A 27,584-nucleotide genomic window follows, 5' to 3' on the forward strand; every position below is an offset into this window, starting at 1 on the left:
ATCTATCTCTCTTCCGGAATCAAAACACAGGACTCAAAATAAATAATCAAGGCTCACTGTGGCGTTTGTCATTCAATATGCACAGGAGAAACTCTTCAAAGAATGTTAAGATAAAACTCTGTAGATAAAAGGATGTATCTCTAGTTATGCAGGACATAACTTTAGGGAGATGTCCTAGAGACATCTCTAGGGACATCTCTAGGGAGTGGAGGAGCCCTTGCAGGGTAGAGCTGAGGAGTTTGTGCAGTTTCTGTCGGATAAAGTCACTCAGATTTGGATGGACCTTGACTCCGATTGGGCAATTCTGACTGAGATGACAGGGGCAGGTCTTAGTCTTATTGTGTGGGATGAGTTTGAGCCTGTGACTCCTGAGGAAGTGGACAAGGCTGTAGGAGCGATGAGTTCCTCCACTTTTTTCTTGGACCCGTGCCCCTCCTGGCTGGTTTTGGCCAGCAGGGAGGTGACATGAGCCTGGCTCCAGGCTTTAGTTAACATGTCCTTGAGGGAAGGGGCCTTCCTGCAACCATTAAAGGAAGTGGTTGTAAGGCCCCTCCTCAAGAAGCCTTCCCTGGATCCAGCAGAATTAAAGAACTTTCGTCCAGTCTCCAACCTACCCTTTGTGGGAAAGGTTGTAGAGAAAGTGGTGGCACTTCATCTCCTGCTGTCATTGGAGGAAACGGATTATCTAGACCTTTTTCAGTCTAGCTTCAGGCCTGGCTACAGCACAGAAATTGCTTTGGTCACGCTGATGAAATATCTCTGGCGAGCCCGAGATGGGGGTCATTCCTCCATCTTGGTGCTATTTGACCTTTCAGCAGCTTTCGGTACCATTGACCATGGTATCCTTCTAGGACGTTTGAGGGAGCTGGGAGTGGGAGGCACCGTGTTATGCTGGTTCTCCTCCTATCTCTCTGGTCGGTCACAGTCGGTGTTGGTAGGAGGACAGTGATCGACCCCTAGGCCCCTCATTTGCGGGGTGCCTCAGGGCTCAGTCCTCTCTCCCCTCCTATTTAACATCTACATGAAGCCGCTGGGTGAGATCATCCGACGACATGGGGTAAGGTATCAGCAATACGCGGATGATACCCAGCTATATGTCCTCCTAGACTCACAGCTAAGATTAGAGCAACATCTGACAGCTGTGGCTAGGGGGACCTTTGCACAGGTTCACCTGGTGCACCAATTGCAACCCTACTTGGATCGGGAGGCTCTCCTCACAGTCACTCATGCCCTTGTCACCTCATGGTTAGATTGTTGCAACACGCTCTACATGGGGCTAATTTATATATATATTACTTGTGCATTTAGAAAAACACAAAAATGCAGAGAAAAAAGAAGAGCGAACTTCTTCCTTGGTACAACACATGAAGGCCACAGGACATAATATCAACTTCAACAATACTAGAACAGTGGTGAAAGAGGAACATCTTAATAAGAGAATAATTAGTGAGGCTATTGAAATTGAAAAGAGGCCGCAGAATATGAATAGACAAGATGACTCTTCTAGGTTATCAAGTATTTGGAGACCTGCACTGAGGGAAACTTGAGTTTTAACATCAGAGGATAGACAGAGATTCCAACAGGCAACCAGTGGTGTTGTAATGCCTGCCAGAGTTTTCCCTCTTTGCAGATGATAGCTAGCAATAGGGAGAGAAAGAGAACTGAGCCAGAAGATAGGCTGAGATCTCAACAGGCAATCAGCGATGTTGTGATGCCTATCAGAATCCTTCCTTCTTTGGAATTGAAAGTTAGTAATAGGGAACCATAGAAAGCTGGGCCTTTAACGTGCAGTCAGGCTGCAGCTAGGCTAATGAAGCAGGAGAAAAAACTGCTGCCCTCCAATGCGGCCGCGCAGGTGATTACGGGAGTGACATGGCGCTCCCATATAACACCTCTCCTGCGTGAGCTGCACTGGCTCCCGGTGGTCTTCTGGGTGCGCTTCAAGGTGTTGGTTCTCACCTTTAAAGCGCTCCATGGCTTAGGGCCAGGGTATTTACGAGACTGCCTGCTGCTACCGATAACCTCCCACCGGCCAATACGCTCTCACAGAGAGGGCCTCCTCAGGGTGCCGTCGGTCAAGCAATGTCGGCTGGCGGCCCCCAGGGGGAGGGCCTTCTCTGTGGGAGCACCTGCCCTCTGGAACGAGCTACCTCCCGGAATACGGCTGATTTCGGATCTCCGCACTTTCCGTAAGGCCCTGAAGACATTTTTATTTCAGCAAGCCGGCCTGGCCTGAATAGGTTTTAAGGGTTTTTTAATTGTATTGCTAGGGGTTTTAAATTGGGGTGGCCGTTTAATTTAATTTATTCTTAATTATTTTAACTTTTATATTGCATGTTATTTTAATTCTCGGCTGTTCACTGCCCTGAGTCCCTTCGGGGAGAAGGGCGGGATATAAATTTAATAAATAAATAAATAAATAAATAAATAAATAAATAAATAAATAAATAAATAAATCAGGACTCAGAGTTGCAGGCTAACCAGCATACGTCAGCAGCAGCGAACATAGAAGAGCGACAACTCCAATCTCGCAGCATACCCACAGATTCTAAACTGAAAGTAGGGGCCCGATGATGACAAGTTAGAGAGCTTGTCGAAACGTTACCTAAAAGAAACCTTTTAAAGTGTTGGTTAGGATTTTAGCCAGAGTTTCAAAAGACCTTACAAAGTGTTTTGTTGGGATTTTGGAGGATTTTAAACTGGGATTTTAGCCAGGATTTTAAGTATTTCAACTAACAGACTTTTAATGATGCAGGAAAACACCCAAGATTTTAACTTTTTACATATACATACATACATACATATGTTTTCGTACATTTTCACGGGTACAGATATGTAAGTCTTGGTGTATTCGGGTCTTTTCCCGTGTAAGATTGAGGGGTTTTCTAAAGACATTTTTAAATAGACTTTAAAAGGGTCTTGGAGGGTGGGAAGGTTATGTGGGAAGGTGCCATCGCTGGTTATTGGGGGTGAATCATTGGCCCCCACGGAATGGGCTCACAACTTGGGAGTCCTCCTGGACGCACGGCTGTCTTTAGAAGAGCATATGACGGCCGTGGCCAGGGGGGCTTTCTATCAGGTTCACCTGATACGCCAGTTGCGCCCCTTTCTGGATTGGGACTCCCTACGCATGGTCACTCAAGCACTCATCACTTCTCGTCTGGACTATTGTAACACTTTCTACATGGGGCTCCCCTTGGGGTGCACCCGGAGGCTCCAACTGGTGCAGAATGCGGCCGCGCAGGGGATTATGGGAGTGACGGGGCACTCCCATGTGACTCCTCTCCTGCACGAGCTGCATTGGCTTCCGGTGGACTTCCGGGTGCGCTTCAAGGTGTTGGTGATCACCTTTAAAGCGCTCCATGGCTTAGGGCCAGGGTACTTACGGGACCGCCTTCTGCCACCAATTGCCTCCCACGGGCCAGTTCGCTCCCACAGAGAGGGCCTCCTCAGGGTACCGTTGGCCAGACAATGTTGGCTGGTGACCCCCAGGGGGAGAGCCTTCTCTGTGGTGGCACCTACCCTCTGGAACAATCTACCCCCAGAGATACGAGTGATCCCAGACCTCCGGACTTTTCGTCGGGCCCTTAAAACCTATTTTTTTCAGTTAGCCAGGCTGTCCTGATTTTATGGTGGGTTTTAAAATTTGATATTGATTTTAATTGAAATGTTTTAAATTATGGGCCAAACTTTATTTAATTATTTTAAATCTATTCTAAATTTTCTGTACAAATGTTTTATTTTGGCTGTTCACCGCCCTGAGTCCGAAAGGAGAAGGGCAGTATAGAAATCCGAAAAATAAATAAATAAATAAATAAATAAATAAATAAATAAATAAATAAATAAATAAATACATAAATACATAAATACATAAATACATAAATACATAAATACATAAATACATAAATACATAAATACATAAATACATGAATACATGAATAAATAAATAAGATTGATAGTATCTTGGCAACGTTTTGACGAGGTCCCACTCGTCATTTTCAGGCTGGTGGCTTCAGCTTCATGCTTGTGCGAGCAAACCGTGATTGGAGATGCCATCTCTCTATAAATACTGGTGGGGAGGCGTGGAGCGCTGGCTTTGTTGTTGTAAGCGGGTTGGTTGGCTGTGTTGTTACATCTTGATTAGTTGATGGAGCTGATGTTTGCAGATTAGTCCGCTGTTTTGTAACATCCTGTGTGGGTGAGGTCCTAGCTGTGTGACCATTAGGCTTTTGTGTTGTAACAACCTGAGTAATGGGCTGTGCGGCAGCATCCTGAGCTCCAGTGTTGTGACATCCACTCCAGTGTTGTGACTCAGGACTCAGGACACAGCCAACCAACCCGCTTACAACAACAAAGCCAGCACTCCACACCTCCCCACCAGTATTTATAGAGAGACAGCATCTCTGATCATGCTTTGCTCGCACATGCACGAAGCCGAAGACACCAGCCTGAAGATGATGAGTGGGACCTTGTCGAAACGTCACCAAGATAATCTCAATCTTACATGGGAAAAGACCTGAATACACCAAGACTTGCATATATATATAGTCTATATATGAAACTTTCATAATTTGGCCACATGGAAAGAAAAAACTGGACAACTTCCTCACACATCTCAACAACCTACACTCCAAAATACAATTTACTATGGAAATAGAAGTTAACAACCAACTTCGCTTTCTGGATGTCCTAGTCTAAAGAAAACCCGACGGCTCCCTAGGACACACCATCTAACAGGAAAAAAACCCACACAAACCGCTACTTAAACACACAATCACATCACTACCCTGCACAGATCAACTCTGTAGCCAAGACTCTCATCTCCAGAACCAAATGCCTAGCTGACAAATACCACCTTAAAACTGAATTATACACTCTCACAAACATCTCCAACGGATTCCAAAAAACACAATTACCAACCTAATCCAAAGGGAGACACCCCCCAAGAACCGAGACACAGAACAGGACAAAGGCATCGCCCACAAGGGATCTTATAAAAGAAAATGATTCATAAAAGATTTTTTTTCTCAATGTATATGACATTTCTCAAAGAGTTTTACGATGTTCATCATCTAGATGTCGCCCTTAGCAACATACATGGAACTGATAAGGAGATACCTGCCATGGTTGAATGTTTTCAACTTCCATCTTGTCTTTTCTCTCCATCCTTGTCCTTTGGGATCGGGGTGAATTGACTGCATTTAAGGCATGTGTCACAATCTGGATGGCATTGTAAGTTAAGGAGTTATCTAGAGAAAAGATCCTGTCAATCTTCTGCTGAGGTAGAGTCTCCAAGTTTTCTTTCTCTGTACACCTTGTCCAGCCTTTCACAGACAAGGCAGGCTTCCCATATGAACAGTGAAATTTCTTAGTCATAAATGCTTTGAGAAAAAAGTAGAAATCTATGATATCATCAAATTTGGTCATTTGGCTGGTCTGAATTAGAAAAGAAAAAATGATATGGGTGTATCTGAAAGAGAAACTATTATATGATAATTCAATGGTGAGATCCCACAAAGCGGTTGTGATCCAAACTTTCCCTTCAATAGGCTTTCGCAAGGAATTTAATATGTTTTCTAGGAAAAAGGGTCCCTGGATGAACGTAAACTCTGAGTAATAAACAAATACATTGATTTGGGCCCACAGGTTGAAAACAGAAATCAGATGCTTGAACTTCTCATCTTCTAATAATACGATTTGTGAAAAAACAACACAGATGCCATTCTGAGCCAGCACAGGAACGAAGGTCCTAATGAAATGTTCTCCGTTATCGGTGTCTGCAGCAAAGACGCCAATGAACGTCCATCGAAAATACAGCAGCAATTTAACAATCCCCAGGTTTTGAGCACCTTCTTTGGGGACGGTCTGGTAGAAAAAAGGTAACTGAGTTTTATCACTCAGGATCGGTGAAATATAAGTGTAGCTGATCTGGAGGGGGAAAAAAAGGAGATTTATGTGTTATTTGGGGCTTTTACTATCCTGCTCTATGGAGTAGAGAGTTGGTCTCTGACAGAAAACCACTTGAAGAAATGAGAAGCATTTGAAACGTAGATTTACAGACGGCTGTTACGTATAAACTGGGTTAACAAAAATCCCAAATAAGGAGGTGATAAGCCACCTGGGAAAGCCAAGGAAAATCATCAAAGCCATTAAAAGTGAAAGAATATTTTGGACATGTGATGCGACACCCAGAAAAATACGGCATCCTTCACTTAATCCTCCAAGGAAAGATTGAAGACAAACGAGGTCCAGGCAGAAGAAGATCATTGTTGCTTCAAAACCTAAAAGACTGGTTTGGACAAAACTCAGCAGCACTTTTTCATGTGGCTGTTGAGAAAAATAGGATTTGCCAACATGATCACCAACGTCCGATGACGGATGTGGCAGAAGAAGAAGACCTATTACATCCTGAAAAGATAATGTCAAAGCTTAGGTAGTGGCTGGAAGATTCCAGCCTACCTTGGTGGATTTAATAGGGGATCAGAAATGCAGAAAACGTAACTGTCAACAATGGATGTTAAGAAGAAATCCAGATCTCATTTTCTGAAAAGCTGATGCTTCCTCAGAACCTGCATAGTGCAAGATCTGAGCAACGTGAAATATTACAAATTAATATTTGTACTCAATTTATAACTGTTAATTATGGTTGTATCAATATTTGTTCTTCTCTCTCTGGGAGACTAAAAGATGACATGAAGATTAATTTTTAATCTTAATCCATGCCTAATTAACATTTCTAAGGAGAAAATCTCCTTAACTGCTCTGGAATAAACTTGCAGCCATTCACTGGCTCTATACCTGTGGGATTTTATAGATGCCCAATATGGCAGCCATGAGGATGGATATATCAGAGTTGGTCTCTTCCAGCAGAACCAGCATGTTTCTCTTCCTTCCGCAGCTGTAGTTGGGAACAGTGGCCTCTCCAGTCGAAAGCAAATCCAACAGACCATCCAATGTCAACATTCTGTCTCGAAAGTTGTCATGGAGGTTATAACCCAGGGTGAGGTTGGGCAAAAGAAGAGGATTTTTGTTGATTTCCTGAATGGCAAAAAGGAAGGACAGAATTTTCCAGTACATCATACCTGTTTTCCTGAAAAGATACATGGATTTTGCCATGATGTTACATTCAGTGAAATCACCAATTTAGAACTAAGGAGAAATTTCCCGACAGTGAAAGCAATAAACTGGTGGAAGGGCTTCTTTCCCGAAGTTGTGGATGCTCCATCACTGGAGGTTTTTAAGAAGAGATTGGACAGCCATTTGTCTGGAATGGTATAGGGCAGTGATAGCTAACCTTATTGCCATTGCGTGCCAGGAAGGGGGGGAGGGGGAAGTCCATGTGCATGTGTGCCCACACTCATAATTCTATGCACCCTGCCCTACGCATGTGCGCGAAACCCCCATCCACCGTAGCTCCTGTCCCCAGCCTCCAGAGCCTCTCCAAGAGTCTCAAGGTTGGGGATAGCAAAAACGTCACTTCCTGTCCAACCGGGAGTTGGGAAATGGGCCTTTTCATGCCTCGGGAGGGCCTCTGAGGGAATGGGGAAGGCTGTTTTCGCCCTCCCCAGATGCATAGAGAGGATCTTGAGCCAAGTGAGAAAGAAAAACGGGCCTTCCCCACCCCCCAAGGCCCTCCGGAGGCAGGAAACAGCCTGTTTCCCTACTTTTGGTGGGCCCATGAGGTCCAAAAATCAGCTGGCTTGCATGTGCATGAGCGCCAGAGCTGGATTCGCATGCCCACCGATATGGCTACACATGCCACCTGTGGCACACACGTGACATAGGTTTCCCATCCCTGGTATAGGGTCTCCTGCTTGTGCAGGGGATTAGACGACAAGACCTCCAAGGTCTTCCCATCCAATTCTGTTATGCTGTTAATGCATTTCATATGTGCTATTGTGACTACACAGGTTTTTGTCCCCAAAGTTCCTCTTCTCTACTTAGATTATTTGCAAATCAAAACAGACACACTCCAGACAATCTGGGCACTGTTGTCACTTGCACTATTCGCTCACCATCAGTTTGAGAAGTCAAAAAACATCCTACGAAAAGATTTTGGCAAACCATGTCTGAAAATGTAGCTCAGAAATCTGCATGGACCTCACCATGTAGGAACCAGGATTTGAGATTCCATCAAAGGGCCATTATGCATGGATTACATTTTTAAAGTGTGCATGTATGGGTGTATAAGAGACTGAATGTGTGAATGAAGATGGGGCAGAAAAGAAAGCATTTAAGAATTGAACAGAAGTACCAGCTTTCCCATTTTCTCTTGAGTAAATGGTCTCAATCCCTGTTTGCTTGAGAGAGTGGACAGAGAAAACAGAGGGCCTGCTCAAAGCACTTTGGTATCAGTGGAACCAGAGGTGAGTCAAGAAGGAGCATCTGAAGATGCCCATGTCCACATCAGGGAAACAACAACTAGCTGTGGCGAGTTTGGAGAAATCCATGGATCACTGAAGAAAACAATAGCAGAGAATTTGGGAGAAAGACTGGAGGCACCCAGGAGCTGACTGCTGATGTCTTTAGAATTGTGGGTTCTATCTTTCTGGAAAATTTATTCATTCAATTTATTAGATTTATGAGGCATGCCAAACTACTACTCTGCAATAGCATTATAGTTTCCTGGCTATTGTAGCAACACCAGACGCTAATAATAATATTAGATTTATGTGCCGCCAATCTTTTCCAAAGGAGACTCTGATAGCTATCTTCCCGGAAAGACTCAGAAAAGAAATCAGCCTTTTGTCTGAATTGGGACTGACCAATTAGAGCCTCCTGTCCTTTTCTTTGATGGCCATGCTGAGACCATAACCATGACCTCCCAAGCTAATCACCTTGAAAGATGAAAGCAAGTTGTCCATGTAGAGATCAGTTGGACAAGGGTGCTGAGCATTAAAGCTTGCTTTTGTTTCATCTGCTGAATGTGTTCCACTTCGTGCTGTTTGTATACAGATGTGACTGTCGATCTAACTAACTAACTAATCTCATTCTGTCAAGGACCTAGGAGTACATATCTCAAATGATCTATGCCCTAGAGCTCACTGTAACAGCATTGCCAAAAAGGCATTAAGACCTAAGCATAGTAAACAAAATTGTCTGCTACAACGTCCTACCTGTCAAAGACTACTTCAGCTTCAACCACAATAATATACATGCAAACAATAGATACAACTTAAGGTAAACTGCTCCAAACTCGATTGCAGAAAATACGACTTCAGCAACAGAGTGGTCAAGGCCTGGAATGCACTACCTGACTCTGTCGTTACTTCCACAAACCCACAAACCTTTAACCTTAAACTGTCTACCGTGGACCTCACTCCATTCCTAAGAGGTCTGTATGGGGGCATGCATAAGTGCACCAGCGTGCCTACCATCCCTGTCCTACCATCCCCATTTATTTATACTCATCTCCACTTTTCTCATACATGTTTGACAAACTAAATAAAATAAAAAAATAAAATAAAATAAAACCTCACTGCCTTCCTCTTTCCCCATTTTTCCTCAAAGGAAAACATAACACAACATCTATCAACATCATGAGACTTACTGATAAACCTTTTTAGAAGGACTCAAACTGAAATTCTGCAGCTCAGGTTGTAGATTATTTGTTCCAAATATGAGCCCACCGATGAGATGATCTCCTGGCCTGTAATGATTGAGTGGGTCTCTAGCATCCCTATCCAAAGTCAAGAAGCACTTAGTGCCGAGCATCCCACAGGCTGCCTGGGGCAACAAAAGCTCCATCAGAAGCAGAAGCAGTGGCTTCATTTCTGGGTTAGCTGAAGGAATCCCCTGCCTTGAATCTGATCTTAGAATCAGGAGAGCAGAAGCATTTGGAGACGTTGAAAGCAGATTGCTGCAAGACTGACTTTTCTAATATAATATGAAGTCCAGAGAGAATTTCCCCAATGATGGAAACTGGACCAATGCAGAAGCAGAGCTCCTGGTGTCCATGAAGCTCAGTCCAGCTTTCCAGGGTGACAAGACAACTTATACACTCACTTTCCTGATGCTGAATGTATTGCTGCTGAGTCTGTTGATCTCCTTCAGACAATTTCCAGAGGGAAAAAGAATCCCTTGACATTTAGCAAGAAGGCAAGAAAGAAATCACTATCATTCTAATAATTAGCTGGGGAAGGAGGAGTTTTGCAAAGTCCTCCCTGCAGGGTGAACTGGGATCCAACTGAAAAAGTCCCAATGTAACTCAATGTAGTGGATTCCCAGAAAGCATCCACAACCAAATTGTTCTGTGGGCATTTGGGACACCTATCATTCTGCTGGGTTGATTTCTAATTGTTTTTCTTTTATGCTATTATATGTGACTGGTTTATTTTATAAAGTTGTGCTTTTGACGTGATGAAGATACTGTTTTCTTACTGTGGACTTTTGAATATTATGATGCTGATGTGGCCTTAGACTTATTGTGCATTCCTTATTATTCAGAACGTTATGTTTTAGGGTGGATACTTTATTTTTTTATTCTGAGCTACTGTGCATCTGTCTGGAATTGAATGCATACAAACAAATAGATGTCCAGATGTCTGTCCGTTCATCCATCCATCCATCCATCCATCCATCCATTCATGTAACATGTCCCTTTTCTACCTGGAAGAGTCAAAGAAAAGAGTCAAAGAGTTTCTAAGAAATTTCTCCCATGCTATATAACCTCAAACAGAGATGCTCAACGTGAGACATCTCTGGTTCTTTCATACTGATCCAACAGGTAGAAAAGTCTATCTGTACCCCTCTGCCAAAATGAAAATCTAATGAGTAGTATTTCACCCTGAGTCTTAAATACTTTGCTTCCATAAATATCTCCTGCAAATCATGAATTTTGATTGTCCCTAGAAATGATTCCATCCAGGAAAGGAGATTCCAAGAAAACCTCATCCTTTCCTTTCCTTTCCTTTCCTTTCCTTTCCTTTCCTTTCCTTTCCTTTCCTTTCCTTTCCTTTCCTTTCCTTTCCTTTCCTTTCCTTTCCTTTCCTTTCCTTTCCTTTCCTTCCCTCCCCTCCCCTCCCCTCCTCTTTCCTCTCCTTCCCTTCTTTCCTGTAGGTATCTTTATCCACTTTCATCCACTCCATCAAAAGTTTTACTCCAACAGTGAATCTGATGGAAGAAAAATCTGCTGTCAACTCAGAAAGCATCTCTGGCCTGCTCTTGAGTTGCCATTGGTAATCGGGGATGGGAAAACTAAATCTGTCGCTGTGGTGAGGTAGCATGTCAGTCAAAACAAAAGCACATTCCAGCCATATCTCTGTTAAGGCTGTCTCCATGGTTATCCACAGTGGCCAGAGAGGAGTGATATCTACAACCCGCAAAATTGTTTTGATAGAGAATGTGACTGATGACACACCTTGGGTGGAGGGGGAAAACAGGGTCAGAGCTGGAACATAAATTACGTGCGGTCAGAGTTGGCTTCACTTGGAACATGCTGACATGAAACTCCTAATAAATAATTGGATTTCTTTTGAAGTTTGGCTCGAGGCTCATGATTTAATTAGGGCATCGGTTGGAATCCTGACATCTGCTTTATGGTAAATGCTATTTTGCTCTTTTCAAATACTGAAAAATACAACAAATTTCCTGTGGATCACCCTTAAACAACAACTGAGATGACAGCATAGCTAAGATTGAATTTCTGCTATCAAGAAAATTTGGGGATCATTGTAGTTTCCCTTTGCCTTGTTTCTATTTTTGGTAACAGGCTTAATCTTGGGAATCATTTAATTCCCAAAAACTCACTTACTGAAAGCTAACAGTCAGGATCTCCTCTATTTTATTTATTTATGTGCTATATTTTTTGGAGTATAAGGCACACCTTTTTCCACCAAAAAAGAGGGTGAAAATCTGGGTTTGTCTTATACTCTGAATGTAGCCCCGCCCAGCTTCTCAAACGGAGGTTTCAGAGGCTGAAAAAAGCATCAGAAACGAAGCTTCAGAAAAGAAGCCGCCAAACAGAGCTTCAGAAAAGAAGCCCCTAAACAGAGTTTAAGAGGCTTTTTTTTCTGAAAATCTTTTGGAGGCTTTCAGAGGCAGGAAAAAAAGTTTTTTCTGAAACATGGTTTACCATCTTGCTCCCAATAATCCCTTTACTGACTTCAGAAGGATGCAAGGCTGAGTCATCCTTGAGCCAGTCAGGATCGAACTCCTGCTGAATTAGCAGTGAGTTAGCCTGCAATACTGCTGTCATGGTTGACTCGCTACGCAGTCTTGCTTTTTTTGTTGTTAGTTGTGAAGTCGTGTCTGACCTATCGTGACCCCATGGACAATGTTCCTCCCGGTCTTCCTGTCCTCTACCATCCTCTGGAGTCCATTTAAGCTCACTCCTACTGCTTCAGTGACTCCATCTAGCCACCTCTTTCTCTGTCATCCCCTTCTTCTTTTGCCCTCAATCGTTCCCAGCATTAGGCTCTTCTCCAGTGAGTCCTTCCTTCTCATTAGGTGGCCAAAGTATTTGAGTTTCATCTTCAGGATCTGGCCTTGCTTGCAACCAGACAACTATAACAGGAGGGGGAAGGGAAGGCCTTGGAATCTAAGGGAGGCTTAGAAGCCTCTTATACATTTCTTCAATAAAAAAAATGCCAATAGAGAATATTTGTTGTTCAGGATTGAAATGAGGGATCCTTGGTTCCCTCTGAGCTTTCTTTCTTTCTTGCAAATGTTTCATGACCGAAACTAATGACGTCATCATTGTTAGTCACTCATGATAGTTATCAGTCCTGATAATGTTTCCCTCCCCCCCGAATGTCATCACTCTGCTTAACAACTAATTCCCACAATACTGTCAAATAATGTATTACTATTATTCTTCTCTTCCTTACTAGTATTTATCTCTTCCCACTTATTACTATAACCATGTTGCTTGTATCTTTCAATTTATATTTTTTCTATTTGTTTCCTAGTACAATTTGATAGCTTATTAGTAACATTGACTATCAGTAAGTGTTGTATCTTTTTATTCTTGGAGAATGTATTTTATTCTCCTTATGTACACTGAGAGCCTATGCACCCAAGACGAATTCCTTGAATGTCCAACGGCACTTGGCCAATAAAGAATTCTATTCTATGTTACCTAGTTTGGGACATGAAACACCTGCAAGAAAACAAGCCCACATAGGGAGCACCAAGGACCCCCACAAAGAAAAAGAAATGAACTTCTGATCTATACTTTTGATTGTTAGACAGGATAGATTTTAGGAAGAAAAATACTTTCTTCTACCTGTTAGGTAGATCTCAATAATTATAAATATTTTATTAGTGAATTAACGTCCCTTGGATTGAAAAAAAAGTGATGACCATTTATGTTGCAGCTTTATTTTCCCCAATTGTTTGGTCTTATTTCTCTGAATCTGAGAGATTAAAAACACTTTTTCCTTTTGTAAAAGTAAGCTGTTCACCCCAGAGGTGGGTTTCAGCAGGTTCTGACCAGTTCTGGAGAACCAGTAGGGGAAATTTTGAGTAGTTTGGAGAACCAGTAAATACCACCTCTGACTGGCCCCGCCCCCATCTATTCTCTGCCTCCTGAGTCTCAGTTGATCGGGAGGAAATGGGGATTTTGCAGTAACCTTCCCCTGGAGTGGGGAGGGAATGGAGATTTTACACTATCCTTCCCCTGCCATGCCCACCAAGCCACGCCCACCAAGCCACACCCACAGAAGCGATAGGGTTATGCACAGTGAAAAGCATTTATGGAATGGGGGAAGTCCAAGTCCTTTAATAGGGTACAGAAACAAATGTTACAAACATTTGGTACATGTGATACATCAGAAATAAACCAACGAAAGAATGAAAGACATTTATTACATTTGACAAGTGAACAATAGAAAATATTGACTAGAGATTACTTTCCACATGAGGTAAATTTATGGGTTACATCATGCTCTTTCCAAAATGGATTAGTATCTTACTTAAAACTTGCAAGTGTATTCAATTACTTTCAGAATACACTGACTAAGATTCAATTGTTGAAAAGGCTGCTTTTTCCCCATGAAAAAAAAAAAAAACATGTTTTCCTAAAATCTGAAAGGAGGTCAACACTGCCAGACTAAAATTCTAATAACATCCTCACTTAAAGGCTGATAATGAAGCCCAAAATGCTAAATAATACTACCAGACACAGAAACATAAAAACATGGAAATTAGGTTTAAGCAGGAGATCACTTCAAAAAGCAGCCTGATAGTGTTTACTCCTAAAAAGTACCCAATGGGTGAGAATTATATTGGGTGGGAATTATATCCCCAGAACATCCATCAGCATCACTTTTTTACTTCACTTTTGAACATCAGTTGTTCCTTTGTATTCAGTTCTGGCCTCAGCAAAATGATGTAACACTTAGGGATGAAGATGCAACCCAGCAGCCCAGCACTGGAAGCCAAGATGGAGAAGACCTGCACAGCAACCGTGAATTTCCCTTTGGTGCTCAGATAGGTAGGCACAAAGGAGATCCAGACACTGCAAAAGACCAGCATGCTGAAGGTGATCAGCTTGGCTTCATTGAAGGACCCAGGTAGATTCCTGGCCAGGAAGGCCACTACGAAGCAAATGGCAGCCTGAAAACCCATGTAACCAAGGGCAACATAAAACATAGTGACAGAGCCTTCATTGCACTGCAGAACAATCTCTCTAGGCTGGGAATACGTGTCAGAATCAGGGAATGAAGGAAAGACTCCTAACCAGGTGAAACAAATGACCACCTGGACACTGGAACAAGAAATGATGATGGTGTTGGTCAGACTCTTGCCCAGCCATCCTCTCACTCTGTTTCCTGGCTTTGTGGCCAGGAAGGCCAGCACCACCATGATTGTTTTAGCCAAGACGGTAGACACGGCAATTGAAAAGATGATGCTGAAAATTGTTTGTCGGAGAAGGCAGGTGGTTCTCCTTGGCCGACCAATGAAGAGAAAGGAAGTCAAGAAGCAAAGAAGAAGGGAGACCAGGAGAATATAGGAGAGGTCCCGGTTGTTGGCTTTGACAATTGGCGTTTCTTGGAATTTAATGAAGATTCCCAAGACTAAAACTGTGGTTAAGATCAGGAATAGGGCAAAGAAAGTAAGAATAATTCCCAAATACTCTTGATGGGACAAAAAAGTGACAGTTTTGAGGATACATTGATCTCGATGCTTGTTCTGATACTGATTGTCTGGACATCTGGTGCAGTGGTCTGCATCTATAGGGGACAAATGTAATATTTACCATGAATTTATAGGATGGGAGTTAGATTTTGAAATCAGGAATCCCACATCTGAATTTGTGTGTGTATTCATCTGCAGGGTATGGCGGGCAGAGACAAAAAAATAGTAGTATGTGTATACCTGTGCTTCTTTGCCTTAGTATGTGTCTCAAATTGATAAATTGTAGCTAGATTAGGGGCAGAATTTGAGAGGAGACAATTCTAGAAAGCAAAAAGGGAGAAGGGACAACTATCTACATCAGGGGTATCGAACTTTATTTTTTATTTTATTTTATTTTATTTTGAATTTGTATACCGCCCTTCTCCCTGAGGACTCAGGGCGGTGAACAGCTAAGTAAAAATATCAAATACAAATATTAAAATACAGTTAAAAGATATATAGAAATTTGGCCCCATTAATTAAAAACGATAAACAAAACAATTAAAAAACACTTAAAAATTAAAAAATTTAAAAAACTTAATTTCACTGAGGACTGCATCAGGGCTATGGCTGACCTTGGGGAGGCGGTGGTCAGGCGTGGCTGACTGGGTGGGTGTGGCCAACTGGGTGGGTGTGGCCATCTTGACGCCACTCCCCAAAGGGCTAGCATGTTTCCTCTTTGCATTGGGTAGACCAGGCTGAAGCCACGCTGGCCCGATCTTTCCTCTTTGCATTGGGTAGACTGGGCCGAAACCATGCTAGCCGAAGATTTCCTCTTCTCATTGGGTAGACCAGGACGGCCCCATGGGCCGGATCACACCACATCACAGGCCGGATGCAGTCCATGGGCCTTGAGTTTGACACCCCTGATCTACATCATGTAGGAAGGTTTCTAATGGACTAGGATTAGCCAATTTGACAAGGTTGGAATATTCTGGTTTTCCAAAATGGAGTTTGATTTGTCCCATTACCCATTAATTGGAGGATAAAATTGAAATTCAATAACAATATTGTTCAACTCTTTTTGCTTTCATTTTGTCCCACCAAATTTATTTTTTATTTATTAATGATTTATATGCCGCCCTATCTCCAGCCGGACTCAGGGCGGCTCACAACAGTAAAAATCATCTAATGAAAAAGTTAAAAAGAAATTAAATCCAAATCTCATAATTTAACAGTTAAAAGTGCAATGAAGACTAATAAGTTAAAAATTAAAACCCCATCAGTCTAGGTCAGCCAAATGAAACAGCCACATTTTCAGGTCACGACGGAAAGAGCTCCAGGGGCAGTTGATTCCAAAGGATAGGTGCGCCTACAGAAAAAGCTCTCCCCCTGGGGGTTGCCAGCCAACACTGTCTGGCCGACGGCACCCTGAAGCGGCCCTCTCTGTGGGAACGCACCGGGCGATGGGCAGCTGTTGCTGGCTGCAGATGCCCTCTCCAAATATCCCTAAGCCCCATAGAGCCTTATAGGTAATCACCAGCACCAATACAAGTCCCAAATCCCAATGGTTAATGATTAAAAAGGGGCAGATAAAGTTGTCTGGTTTGACCTTTCTCTCTAATCGCCATGATGAGGAGAGGTTCCTCTCCGGTAGCAATGTATTCCCCCAAATAGCTACTCCACAGGAAACAAAGATCATGCTTGCCTACTCCTTGGATACTTTGGAGGAAGATGGATAGGCAGAAATGTGTCTATCCAGAGTTCACCCTGGAATGGAGGAGATGGCAAGATTACTGACTAGGTCCTGTGTGAGTTGGCTGTCAGGCCTGGAAGCCATCTTTTTCGTTGCATCTTCAGGCTTGCCACATTTACTACTGTGGGAAACTGTAATGGGGGGATTGTATGGAGCCCTGAGTCCAAAAGGAGAAGGGCGGTATAGAAATTTAAATAATAAATAATAATAAATAAATATACCGGTAGTCATAATAACATTCCTTTCTCAGAAAGTCAAGGACATCTTTACCTGCAGCTAGAGGGTTAGAACCGGGAGACATCTCCAGTCAGCATGGTGTTTGGATAGGGCCATGTGATGGACTTGTGGGTGTTGGGCAGGGACTTTAACTTTCCTTTGAGTGGGGAAAACCTGGAAGCTTTCAGATTTGGGTTTTCCCAGATGTGCTAATATGACATCTTCATTAACATGTAATTTTGGGGAAAGTCAAGCCTCGGAGTTTTCTTTCACTGGGGGTGTTACTTGAAACCCTGACATTGGAGATTAATTTATCTCAATGGAGCTTCATAATGTAGAAGCAACATCATTCTGTTTGTCATGGTGAAACAACGGGCTGCTTCATATCACTTCAACTGATCCTTTCCTAAGTCACATATGCTTCTTGATAACTGCTTGGCTTCTTCTACACTTAACCTCTCATTCCGATGAATTCTCCCAGCTCATATTATTGTTATATCCTTGGTGAAATTAATTCTGATAGTTAAATTAATACTCCCTCCCACTCCAATACCCAAATTAGAAATATCTTCTTAGCAAAGATCTGCAGGAACCTTTGCTCCTATCCCAAGGGCTGTTTTGATTCCCATTCACCCACCTTCTTGGGTGGAAATGCCCCCTTCTGCACAAGGGACGCAGTTGTAGCAACAGATTGGTTTTCCTTCCTGGACCACCTTGAAATAGCCAGGTTGACAAGGCTCCACACACTGGGAGTGAGGCAAGGGCTGAAAGTGAACAGAATTTGCATTCAGAAGCATCGGCAAAACTGATTAGTTATGAAATGAATTACAGTGTTGGAATGGGATTATCAGGTCCTATAGCTTTTCTCGTCTCCAGAGAAGAGCAGCAGCGTTGCCTTTGAGACCGGCATTTATCACCTCCTCTGCCTGAGTATCTCATAGTATCTTTACACTTCGAGATTGGCTTGGTGATGTATTGGGCTTTGGGAGGGACTCTGTCTGCACTTTACTGTTTTGAGTGGGAAACTTAATTCCTGCCTAGATCTCTTGATATCACAATCTTCCAATAAAAGTTTCCTTTTGAAATGGCTTTTGTTTCATGAGGACTGCTTTCTTGAGAGGACTGGAGAGGCAGGACCTTACAGGGAAAAACTAGAGGTATGTGCAAAATGGACTAGAAGTGGACCATTCTGTTTCTCCTCTAGCCCTTGTTGTGGTGGCCACTCCAGATAATTTTCTAGAAAGTTACTCTTGAAACTGGAAAAATGATAGTCAGACATGCTTCCATTTTGGAGGACTGTCTCTGGAAGGCTGTCAGAGAAACTTTTGGAAAAACTTATCATATGGAGGAGAAATTAGAATTCTGAAATTCTTCAATATGATGGGTTTTGTACTTTTCTTCTACCAAATAAGGTCAAATTCTTGAATGTATATATGCCCAAATGAACATGTGTAACTCAATTGATTTTACTTCTCCCCTCCTCTTAAATCCTGCTTCCATTTCCCCCCCATTTCCACATATTTTCCCTCTATGTCCCCAGACCAAAGTCTTGTACTGTATAAGTCATAAAGCAACTTTTCCTTTGCTGGTTATAAATGAAAGAATATAATTCTGAAGCATGAATTTGAAGGCAGTCGGTCTTACATATTGTTTGGGATGGTGGGGTACACTGATTGAGATGATGGACAAAACTACTGTGTTTCCCCCAAAATAAGACCCTGTCTTATATTTTTTTAAACTCCGAAATCAGCGCTTGGCTTTATTTTTGGGGAGGTCTTATTATTTTGGGGTGTGTGGAGCAAGACAGGGCTCCTCTTGCTGATTTCCAGCTCTGTCACCCTAACCCTAACTAGAGGAAATGGCGAGGATTGGCTGCGCATATGCTTAAATATTTTTGGGGAGGGCTTATTTTTTGGGGGGGGGGCGGGACTTATTTTAGTCCATGCGCTCAAAAACCTGATTGGACTTATTATCAGGGAATGTCTTATTTTCAGGGAAACATGGTTAAGAGATGGGACACCTCTTCCTCTACCTGATTGAGCCACTGAGGGCTCATGATGGCTTCCTTGTTGATGCTGAATTTGACTCCAATGGTTCCTTCTCTGTCTAGACTCCCAAATTTCACTCTGGTGGTCGACTTATTTGGAAACCACACCCAGCTCACAATGTCAAAGTCAGCCATCAAATCTCCATTTCTATCCAAATACATTCCTTCTATGGTGTTGTTGTAGATCTGAGGATTCTTCAGGAAATGGTGAAGCTACAGAATATAAGGAAAGAGGTTTTTACACAACTGGAATCATCTAAAGAAGTTGATGTACAGAGATATAAGGAATTTGGCTTATTGAGCTGCAGCCTGTTTTCTTCTCAGGACAATCTGCATAGATTTGTCCTTCAGGTACCAATGGCGGATGTTTTCTTTCCAACATCTGGCTGTTGTGACTTCGACCCCCGAGGCCGACTTATCAGAGGGAGAAGGCTCCGAACATGAAGGAGAGGAGTTGGCCAGGCCGCCCTCTCCAGGACCCTCCTCTCTGGCAATGCCTCAGGTGTCTCCCGAAGGAGAAGAGATTGGCCAGGAGCCAGGTATCTCCTTGCAGTCAGACAGTGATGGAGATAACTCTTGGCTGGATCCACACCAGCGTCTGAGAGACAAGCGCATGCAGCAGAATAGGAGGTGTGCCAGAGATTAATCTGAGTCACTGGACCACACCCCACAGGAGATAAAAGGGGGTGAGGTGGCCATTCAGACTCTGTGACAGACAAAACTAACTACTAGCGAGTCACATTGTATCTTTGAAACAACGTTATTTGCCTTGGACTTAATACGGATCAATTCTTGATCTGTGTGTATCTTGTTTGAGTTTATCTGTCGGAGGAACAACCCCTCCCTCTATGAGTAAAGTTCTTGGCAAGCAGCTACTGGGTTGCTGCCAATCCTCTTATCGAAAGAATTTGTTCTCTGCAAGTTTTATTTAACCTCTGGCTATCTGTTTGTGTTCGTGTGTGAGATGGGGACGGAACACTGGCATTCCCCACTAACCCACATTTTCTTGTTTTATAGTTTTATTTCTCCCCTTAGTTCTCTTGAAGATAAGCAGATGGCAGAAGGGCAGGAGAAGGGAAATCCATTACCTACAAATATATTTGCTTACATTATCTGTTGCTTATCCATGAGTTTTCCCCTCCTCCCTGAGATGTCCTGTATAGCTATAGATACATCCTTTTGTCTACAGAGATTTATCTTAACATTATTTGGAGAGTTTCTCCTGTGCACATTGAATAACAAACAACGCAGTGAGCCTTGATTATTTATTTTGGGACCTGTGTTTTGATTCCACAAGAGAGATAGATTAACAGAGTTGGAAGGGACCTTGTAGATCATCTAGTCCAACCCCCTGCCCAAGCAGGAGACCCTACACCATTTCTGACAAATGGCAGTCCAATCTCTTCTTGAAGGATTCCAATGATGAAGTTCCCACAACTTCTGAAGGCAAGCTGTTCCATTGGTTGATTGTTCACACTGTCAGAAAATGTCTCCTTATTGTAGAAGACACAGCATCAGTTTGTACAACTCAGTCCTGGAAATATAATAATTTAATAATTATAATAATAATTTAACAAAGTTGGAAGGGACATTGGAGGTCTTCTAGTCCAACCCCCTGCTTAAGCAGGAAACCCTACACTACTTCAGACAAATGGTTTTCTAATCTCTTCTTATAAACTTCCTGTGTTATGAATTGGCTTTCGGAAATTGGGAAGCAAATGTCAATATTTATAATTGACTTCCATTTGCTCGTTATCTGAAAAAGCTTGAACACTGATTTGGAGGGAAAGCTTGAATATTGATTCTGGAACTCTTCAGGTGCTTTTACAAGAATATACACTGATAATTCTTCTTGCCTGGACTACTGCAATGCTCTCTACATGGGGCTCCCCTTGAGGAGGCTCCAGCTGGTCCAGAATGTGGCCGCGCGGGTAACTATGGGGGCTCCCATGGTGCTCCCATGTAACACCACTCCTGTGCGAGCTGCACTGTCTCCCGGTGGTCTTCCGGGTGCGCTTCAAGGTATTGGTTCTCATCTTTAAAGCACTCCATGGCTTAGGGCCTGGGTACTTACGAGACCACCTTCTGCCACCGATAACCTCCCACTGGCCAATTCGCTCCCACAGAGAGGGTCTCCTCAGGGTGCCGTCGGTCAAGCAATGTCGACTGACGACCCCCAGGGGGAGAGCCTTCTCTGTGGGGGCAACCACCCTCTGGAACGAGCTACCCCCAGGAATATGACTGATCCCGGACCTCCGTACTTTCCGCCGAGCGTTAAAGACCTTCTTATTCCAGCAAGCCGGGCTGTCTTAAAATTTTAATGGGTTATTTTATGGGGAAAGGGTTTTAAAATTTAGGGAAGCCAAACTGATTTAATTCTGTTTTAATTCTTTTTAATTTTTATACTGTATGTGTGTCAAATTTTGGCTGTTCACCGCCCTGAGTCCTTCGGGAGAAGGGCGGTATACAAATTTAAATAATAAATAAATAAAATAAAATAATTGTAATATTAAATACAATATAGTGTTACATTATAATAAATTGGGAGATTATCCAAAATCCCTTTCCACAAGCATCAAATTCTAGAATCAGAAGAAAAGCTCAAAGCACATGAAGTAAAATACATGAAGTAAAATAATTGTAGTGGTGTGTGACAACATAACCAAGGTATAATTTGCCATTCAAAATGCTGGAGGCCAAATGTAAAAAGAAAGAGTAATTCAATATTTAATGTTACATGTAATAACAGTGGCAACGGAATTACGTATGCACAAAATTGGAAAAACGAAAGTATACCGACAGAGGAAATGGTAGTAAAGAAAATATTAGAATGTGCCAAAATGGACAGGGTAACGATGGAAATTAAAGACAAAGAAGAAACAGCGTATTACTTAATATGGGGCCTATGGTACAATTAACTAGATAATAGATGCAAAGTTTAGAAAATTAATGATGAAAGAGGGTCAATAAGCTAGAAACGAATACAGATATAAAACTATATAGAAGAATATGTATTGCAAGAAATATTATTATTAGACTGTGCATAACTGCAAATTAAAATATATAGAGTGCTAAATGTATAGAGAATTATGTTATAACTATGGAAACAATAGATATAAGTATGTTATATAATATCAAGTTTCTTTTTTTTTCCCTACGGACTATACTGTATGATTAAGAGAAAAATGGTCGTAATTAGGATGTATAACATTACATGTATTTATAAAGGTGCTGATACAACCAGTATATCCTTTTGCCTTTCAGCTCCAATCCAGGAGCCCTCAAGCAACCGCCTCCACGACAAACCATTTTATATCAAATTTATATTTTTAAAAGGTAGACTACTATAGATCTATTTCAAGCTATTTAGCTCTCATCAGCTACTCTCCCTTTATTTCTTTATCAGCAAAAATATAAATTTTGTATAATTAATATATATAGCTTGTGGCTCAGAAGGTTAATTCAACTGCCTAACATGCAGAAATCCAAGTTCGTAAGGGTATGGCTAGCTGATGAAAGCTAAAAAGCTTGAAATAGATCTATACTAGTCTCCCTTTATTTCTTTATCACCAAAATATAAATTTGGTATAAAATGGTTTGTCGTGAATGCGACTGCTTGAGGGCTCCTGGATTGGAGCTGAAAGGGAAAAGGGAGCAGAACGCCCCCTCCCCCATGTTGGGGTAGACCAGGTGACTCAATAGAAAAACATTTGATATGTATGTATGTATGTATGTATGTATGTATGTATGTGTATGTGTGTGTGTGTATGTGTGTATATATATATACACACACACACACACACACACACACACACACATACACACATATATATATAAACCTGAGAAGACATATATACACACACACCCATAATCTGGGTCCTCATTTGACCTACCTTAGAAAGGATGGAAGGCTGAGTCAACCTTGAGTCTGGTGAGATTCGAACTTAAAGTAATTGCAGGCAGCTCAATGTTAATAACAGGCTTTAGTCTGCTGTGCCACCACCAGGCTCTAAATATATATGAAAGAGGAGGACAAGGGATCTTATGAAAGAAAATGATTCATAAAAGGTATTTTTTTCTCAATGTATATGACATTTCTCAAAGAGTGTTTCATGATGTTCTCCATCTAGATGTCACCCTTAGCAACATACATGGAACCGATAAGGAAATACCTGCCATGGTTGAATGTTTTCAACTTCCACCTTGTCTTTTCTCTTCATCCATGTCCTCTGAGATCGGGGTGAATTGACCACATTTAAGGCATGTGCCACAATCTGGATGGCATTGTAAGTTAAGGAGCTATCTAGAGAGAAGGTCTTTTCAATCTCCTGCTGAGGTAGAGTCTCCAAGTTCTCTTTCTCTGTACACCTTGTCCAGCCTTTCACAGACAAGGCAGGCTTCCCATATGAACAGTGAAATTTTTTAGTCATAAATGCTTCGATAAAAAAATAGAAATCTAGGAAATCGTCAAATTTGGTCCTTTGGCTAGTCTGGATAAGAAAAGAAAAAATAATATGGGTGTATCTGAAAGAGAAATTATTATATGATAATTCAAGGGTGAGATCCCACAAAGCGGTTGTGATCCAAACTTTCCCTTCAATAGGCTTTTGCAAGGAATTTAACATGTGTTCTAGGATAATGACTCCCTCGATGAATGTAAACTCTGAGTAATAAACAAATACATTGATCTGGGCCCACAGGTTGAAAACAGAAATCAGATGCTGGAAGTTCTCATCTTTTAATAATACGATTTGTGAAAAAACAACACAGATGCCATTCTGTGCCAGCACAGGAACGAAGGTCCTAATGAAATGTTCTCCGTTATCAGTGTCTGCAGCAAAGACGCCAATGAATGTCCATTGAAAATACAGCAGCAGTTTAACAATCCCCAGGTTTTGAGCACCTTCTTTGGGGACGGTCCGGTAGAAAAAAGGTAACTGAGTTTTATCACTCAGGACCGGTGAAATAAAAGTGTAGCTGATCTGGAGTGAAAAAAAAGGAGATTTATGTTTTATTTGGGGCTTTTACTATCCTGCTCTATGGAGTAGAGAGTTGGTCTCTGACAGAAAACCACTTGAAGAAATGAGAAGCATTTGAAATGTAGATTTACAGACAGCTGTTACGTATAAACTGGGTTAACAAAAATCACAAATAAGGAGGTGATAAGCCACCTGGGAAAGCCAAGGGAAATCATCAAAGCCATTAAAAAGTGAACGTTAGAATATTTTGGACACTTGATGCGAAACCCAGAAAAATACGGCATCCTTCACTTAATCCTCCAGGGAAAGATTGAAGCCAAACGAGGTCCAGGCAGAAGAAGAACATTGTGGCTTCAAAACCTAACAGACTGTTTTAGAGAAAACTCAGCAGCACATTTTCACGTGGCTGTTGACGAAAATAGGATTTGCCAACATGATCACCAACCTCCGATGACGGATATGGCAGAAGAAGAAGACCTATTAGATCCTGAAAAGATAATGTCTAAGGAGAAAATCTTCTTAACTGTTCTGGAATAAACTTGCAGCCATTCACTGGCTCTATACCTGTGGGATTTTGTAGATGCCCAATATGGCAGCCATAAGGATGGATATATCAGAGTTGGTCTCTTCCAGGAGAACCAGCATGTTTCTCTTCCTTCCACAGCTGTAGTTGGGAACATTGGCCTCTCCAGTCGAAAGCAAATCCAACAGACCATCCAATGTCAACATTTTGTCTCGAAAGTTGTCATGGAGGTTATAACCCAGGGTGAGGTTGGGCAAGAGAAGAGGGTCTTTGTTGATTTCCTGAATGGCAAAAAGGAAGGACAGAATTTTCCAGTACAACACACCTGTTTTCCTGAAAAGATACATGGATTTTGCCATGATGTTACATTCAGTGAAATCACCAACCTAGAAGTAAGGAGAAATTTCCTGACAGTGAAAGCAATTAACTAGTGGAAGGGCTTCCTTCCCGAAGTTGTGGATGCTCCATCACTGGAGGTTTTTAAGAAGAGATGGAATGGTTCAGGGCAGTGATGGCTAAACTTTTTGCCATCGCATGCAAGGAAGGGGGGAGGGGGAAGTCCATGTGCGTGTGTGCCCACACCCATAATTCTATGCACCCTGCCCTATGCATGTGCGTGAACCCCCCCTCCACCCCAGCTCCTGTCCCCAGCCTCCAGAGCCTCTCCAAGGGTCTCTGGGGGTTGGGGACAGCAAAAACGTCACTTTCTCTCCAACCGGGAGTTGGGAAATGGGCTGTTTTAGGCATTTGAAGAGCCTCTGAGGGAATGGGGAAGGCTGTTTCTGCCCTCCCCAGATGCATAGAGAGGATCTTGAGCCAGATCAGAAAGAAAAACGGGCCTTCCCCAACCCTCGAGGCCCTCCGGAGGCAGGAAATAGCCTGTTTCACTGCTTCTGGTGGGCCCATGAGGCCCAAAAATCATCTGGCTGGCATGTGCATGTGCGCCAGAGCTGAGCTCACGTACCCACCGATATGGCTACACATGCCACCTGTGGCACGCGTGCCATAGGTTTGCCATCACAGGTATATGGTCTCCCGCTTGTGCAGGGGATTAGATTAGAAGACCTCCAATTTCTTCCCATCGAACTCTGTTATTCTCTTAATGCATTTCATATGTGCTATTGTGACTACACAGGTTTTTGTCCCCAAAGTTCCTGTTCTCTACTTAGATTATTTGAAAGTGAAAACAGACACACTCCAGACAATCTTGGCACTGTTGTCACTTGCACTATTCGCTCAACCTCAGTTTGAGAAGTCAAAAAAAAAATCCCAGGAAAATATTTTGGTAAACCATGTCTGAAAATGTAGCTCAGAAATCTGCATGGACCTCACCAGGATTTGAGATTCCATCAAAGGGCCATTATGCATGGATTACATTTTTAAAGTGTGCTTGTATGGGTGTGTATAGACTGAATGTGTGAATGAAGTTGGGGCAGAAAAGAAAGCATTTAAGAATTGAACAGAAGTACCAGCTTTCCCATTTTCTCTTGAGTAAATGGTCTCGATCCCTGATTGCTTGAGAGAGTGGATAGAGAAAACAGAGGGCCTGCTCAAAGCACTTTGGTATCAGTGGAACCAGAGGTGAGTCAAGAAGGAGCATCTGAAGATGCCCATGTCCACATCAGGGAAACAACAACTAGCTGTGGCGAGTTTGGAGAAATCCATGGATCATTGAAGAAAAAAATACAGAGAATTTGGGAGAAAGACTGGAGGCACCCAGGAGCTGACTGCTGATGTCTTTGGAATTGCGGGTTCTATCTTTCTGGAAAATTTATTCATTCAATTTATTAGATTTATGAGGCATGTCAAACTCCTACTCTGCAATAGCATTGTGGTCTCCTGGCTACTGTAGCAACAACAGATGCTAATAATAATATTAGATTTACATGCCGCCCATCTTGTCCAAAGGAGACTCTGATAGCTATCTTCTAGGAAAGACTCAGAAAAGAAATCAGCCTTTTCTCTGAATTGGGACTGACCAATTAGAGCCTCCTGTCCTTTTCTCTGATGGCCATGCTGAGACCATAACCATGACCTCCCAAGCTAATCACCTTGAAAGATGAAAGCAAGTTGTCCATGTAGAGATCAGTTGGACAAGGGTGCTGAGCATTAAAGCTTGCTTTTGTTTCATCTGCTGAATGTGTTCCACTTCATGCTGTTTGTATACAGATGTGACTGTTGATCTCAGTATCTAACTAATCTCACTCTGTCAAGGACCTAGGAGTACACATCTCAAATGATCTATGCCCCAGAGCTCACTGTAACAGCATTGCCAAAAGGCATTAAGACCTAAGCATAGTAAACAAAATTGTCTACTACAAAGTCCTATCTATCAATGACTACTTCAGCTTCAAGCACAATAATACACATGCAAACAATAGGTACAAACTGAAGGTAAACCGCTCCAAACTCGATTGCAGAAAATACGACTTCAGCAACAGAGTGGTCAATGCCTGGAATGCACTACCTGACTCTGTGGTTACTTCCAGAAACCCCCAAACCTTTAACCTTAAACCGTCTACCGTGGACCTCACTCCATTCCTAAGAGGTCTGTATGGGGGCATGCATAAGCTCACCAGCGTGCCTACCATCCCTGTCCTACCATCCCCATTTATTTGTACTCATCTCCTGTGTTCATGTCTATACTTATACCTCTTTTCTCGTACAAGTTTGACAAACTAAATAAAAATAAAATAAAATAAAATAAAACCTCACTGCCTTCCTCCGTCCCCATTTTTCCTTAAAGGCAATGTAACATAACATCAATCAACATCATGAGACTTACCGATGAACCTTTTTAGAAGGACTCAAACTGAAATTCTGCAGCTCAGGTTGTAGATTATTTGTTGCAGAGAAGAGCCCACCGATGAGATGATCTCCTGGCCTGTAGTGGTTGAGTGGGTCTCTTGCATCCCTCCCCAAAGTCAAGAAGCACTTGGTGCCGAGCATCCCACAGGCTGCCTGGGGCAACAAAAGCTCCATCAGAAGCAGAAGCAGTGGGTTCAT

The 27,584-nt window shown here is 42.3% G+C and overlaps 1 protein-coding gene across 1 annotated transcript; it reads right to left on the reverse strand.

The window, feature by feature from the left end:
* Positions 1-5,423: 5,423 nt before the first annotated feature.
* On the reverse strand, positions 5,424-27,584 carry LOC132711853 (vomeronasal type-2 receptor 26-like). The gene is made up of 9 exons (XM_087885271.1): positions 27,364-27,584; positions 24,620-24,911; positions 23,249-24,058; positions 19,062-19,289; positions 17,667-17,793; positions 14,275-15,173; positions 6,799-7,038; positions 5,645-5,928; positions 5,424-5,436 (listed from the first exon to the last, which is right to left on the reverse strand). The coding sequence occupies exons 1-9, from the start codon at positions 27,582-27,584 to the stop codon at positions 5,424-5,426; spliced, it is 3,114 nt and encodes a 1,037-aa protein (XP_087741397.1).

This window comes from Pantherophis guttatus, chromosome 2 (assembly GCF_059756535.1).
Source record: "Pantherophis guttatus breed Tessera chromosome 2, ASM5975653v1, whole genome shotgun sequence".
Classification (NCBI taxonomy): domain Eukaryota; kingdom Metazoa; phylum Chordata; class Lepidosauria; order Squamata; family Colubridae; genus Pantherophis; species Pantherophis guttatus.